Consider the following 2,941-nt stretch of genomic DNA (forward strand, 5'->3'; position numbering starts at 1 on the left):
AGTAGAAATGCCACCTCATTTCTTTATTAATCTCCCTGTTAAAAAGGCTTGTGGTCTTAATCATAATATGGCCTTCTCTCGGATCAGATTCTTCACAGAGACATGAAAGCAGCCAACGTGCTCATCACCAGAGATGGTGTCCTGAAGCTGGCCGACTTTGGTCTGGCTCGAGCCTTCAGCCTGGCTAAGAACAGCCAGGGGAACCGCTACACCAACCGCGTGGTCACACTGTGGTACAGACCCCCGGAGCTGCTGCTGGGTAAGAGACAACCATAAAACACGCAGGCAGAAATATACACACGCACTCCTTTGTCTTCCTGTTAATGCCATGAATGGATGCAGTGCAGTTCACTGTTGGCTGGCTCCTGCAGTGACACTGCATCTGTCATTCATCAAACATCAGAAAGGCCTTCAGTAATAATTTATAGCATTCGTTGATGCTTCACAAAGGACACAATCAAAAATGACAACATCAGTGTTCCTTTAAGCTCAATACAGACTAGCACAGAGCTTGTTACACTTTATCGTCTGTCAAAATGAAAATTGTCGAACTGTACTTATAGCCCCTCACTCACTCAGCCTGCCTGTTTACCAGATGTGAGTGGAACTGACTCTTAGCTTTTCGCCACCCAGCCGTTGATGGTTAGAAGGAAAACTGTAGTCAATTCACATCATTATCCACTGAGACTGCCGCATACAACTCCACAGTGCTGAGAAGAGCCGAATGGGAGTTCCTGAGTGGGAACTGACTGCATCAATCCCTCTTTTTATCTTTTTCAACCACATGGCAGTTAATGGCAGGTGGTCTACATGTGGTTGCACGTTGCTCTCTGTGTTAATCTGTCAAAATGACAAACGGCCTTCAGATTTTCCCCTCATTTTTCAGTCGGTGACAGAAATGATTTGGTTTATTTTTTCGGTAGGTGAGCGAGACTACGGCCCCCCCATTGACCTGTGGGGAGGGGGCTGCATCATGGCAGAGATGTGGACCAGAAGTCCCATAATGCAAGGCAACACGGAGCAGCACCAGCTCACTCTCATCAGCCAGCTGTGTGGCTCCATCACTGCTGAGGTAAGATGACAGCAGCTCGGGCTGAACCTTTTTACCTGGTGACACATTTCGTAGTCTTTGTCAACCAAACCCTGATCGGCTTCCTTTTCCTGTCAGGTGTGGCCTAGCGTGGATAAGAAGTACGAGCTCTACCAGAAAATGGAGCTGCCCAAAGGCCAAAAGAGGAAGGTGAAGGATCGTCTCAAAGCCTACGTCAAGGACCCGTACGCCTTGGATCTGATCGACAAACTCCTGGTCCTGGACCCGGCACAGCGCATAGACAGCGACGACGCGCTCAACCACGACTTCTTCTGGTCCGACCCCATGCCGTCTGATCTGAAGAACATGCTCTCCACCCACAACACCTCCATGTTTGAATATCTGGCCCCGCCCAGGCGGAGGGGGCACATGCCGCAGCAGCAGCCCAATCAGAACAGAAACCCAGCCACCACCAGCCAGACTGAGTTCGATCGAGTGTTTTAATGGTTGAAGGAGTTCATGGACCAGTAGTTCCTGTTTGGACTAACTTAATTTCCCAGCCAGCCTTTTATCAAGGAACGCTACACATTCTTTTTTTGGTGGAGTTTTACGTGCATTACCTGGAGGTCTCGTTGTTCTGTGTGAAGCAGGTGTTATGTTTCAACTGTTTTCCTGATGATGATGAGACAGATGCTCAACTGTGCACATGGTGTGTTCATGTGGTCCCTTGAGTAAACAAACTGTTAGGGTTGTTAGTGACCCAAGTTTGTTAGTGAGTCTGGCATTTTAGTTTTTTGGCATTTCCACACTTGTTTGATCAATGTTTTGTACAGAAACGGCAGTGTCTTTACAGACTGTGCAGTATTTTTAAGGTTTTTATTTATAATAAAATGAAACTTTTAATTAAACCATGTTACAGGGACACCACCTGTGGTGGCTTCCGTTCTTGGTTTCATTGAGCCACTGTTTGAGCAGGATTGACACATTATCCAAATCAGATTATAATTTTGATATTTTTCAACTGACCTTGAAAAATAACTTAATATTTCAGAGAGTTTTGCTTCCCTTGTCTTGCCCAGGTGTAGTTGAGCAATTAAAGCTGCAGTAGGTAATTTTTATTAAAAAACTAAATCATATTTTCTGAAACATTCACTATATCCTGACAGAACATGAGACAGATAATCAGAGAAAAAATTAGGTTCCTCCTAGTGCTCCTAATGGTGTTAGGTGTCAACCAATCAGAGCCATGAAAGATAGCTGAGTTTCATTCCCAGGGTCCCAAAACGTCTGTTTGACTTGACTGTTGCAAGGCATAAGTGCACATTCAGCATTCGTATATTTTACTTTCATATTTCCCTCCCTTTTTCCCAGAGCTTTAACCATAGCTCATAGTTCATTATTGCTCCAACATACCGACCTCTAGCAAAACTATTACTTAGTTATACTTCAATTCACTTCTACATCAATAAACAAATTTTTATGTCAATGTAATCCTTTGAATGTAGGACTGTAAATTCGGGGCCCTGAAGTGTGTGGGGACGTGTGACAGTGTGTATGTGACACAACTCCACTGTGTTCAACAATTTCTGAACATGTCTAAATGTGACATATCCAAAATAAAGTGATTATTTTTCCTAAACTGTGTGATCATGGCACTTCCTGGGAGTTTGACTCAAAACACTGAAAATATACCCCTTGTATGAGCTGGTGTTGGTGATATTGCCAGATGCCCCCACAAACACAAAGAATTTTACACTGAATCTTTTTCAGTATAAACTACATATCCAGACTTTTCACCACTGCTGTACTAGCTATGTAAATAAAACATGAAGAAAACTGTAACCAAGTGGAAGACCCATGATGCCTCTAGCTGCCTCCAGTAGGTGGCAGCATCATATTACTGTATCATTG

At 44.0% G+C, this 2,941-nt stretch overlaps 1 protein-coding gene across 1 annotated transcript in view; it reads left to right on the forward strand.

The window, feature by feature from the left end:
* The window catches only part of cdk9 (cyclin-dependent kinase 9 (CDC2-related kinase)), a 5,561-nt gene extending 2,892 nt beyond the window's left edge, over window positions 1–2,669 (forward strand). Inside the window, exons 6-8 of the mRNA XM_035668194.1 lie at window positions 88–259; window positions 924–1,072; window positions 1,169–2,669. Coding sequence (XP_035524087.1) covers window positions 88–259; window positions 924–1,072; window positions 1,169–1,534 — 687 coding nt within the window. The 3' untranslated portion in view covers window positions 1,535–2,669. The remainder of the gene's footprint in view (window positions 1–87; window positions 260–923; window positions 1,073–1,168) is intronic.
* The last annotated feature ends 272 nt before the right edge of the window (window positions 2,670–2,941 follow it).

The sequence above is a fragment of the Morone saxatilis genome, unplaced genomic scaffold (assembly GCF_004916995.1).
Source record: "Morone saxatilis isolate NCDOM2014 unplaced genomic scaffold, NCSU_SB_2.0 Contig21, whole genome shotgun sequence".
Lineage (NCBI taxonomy): Eukaryota > Metazoa > Chordata > Actinopteri > Moronidae > Morone > Morone saxatilis.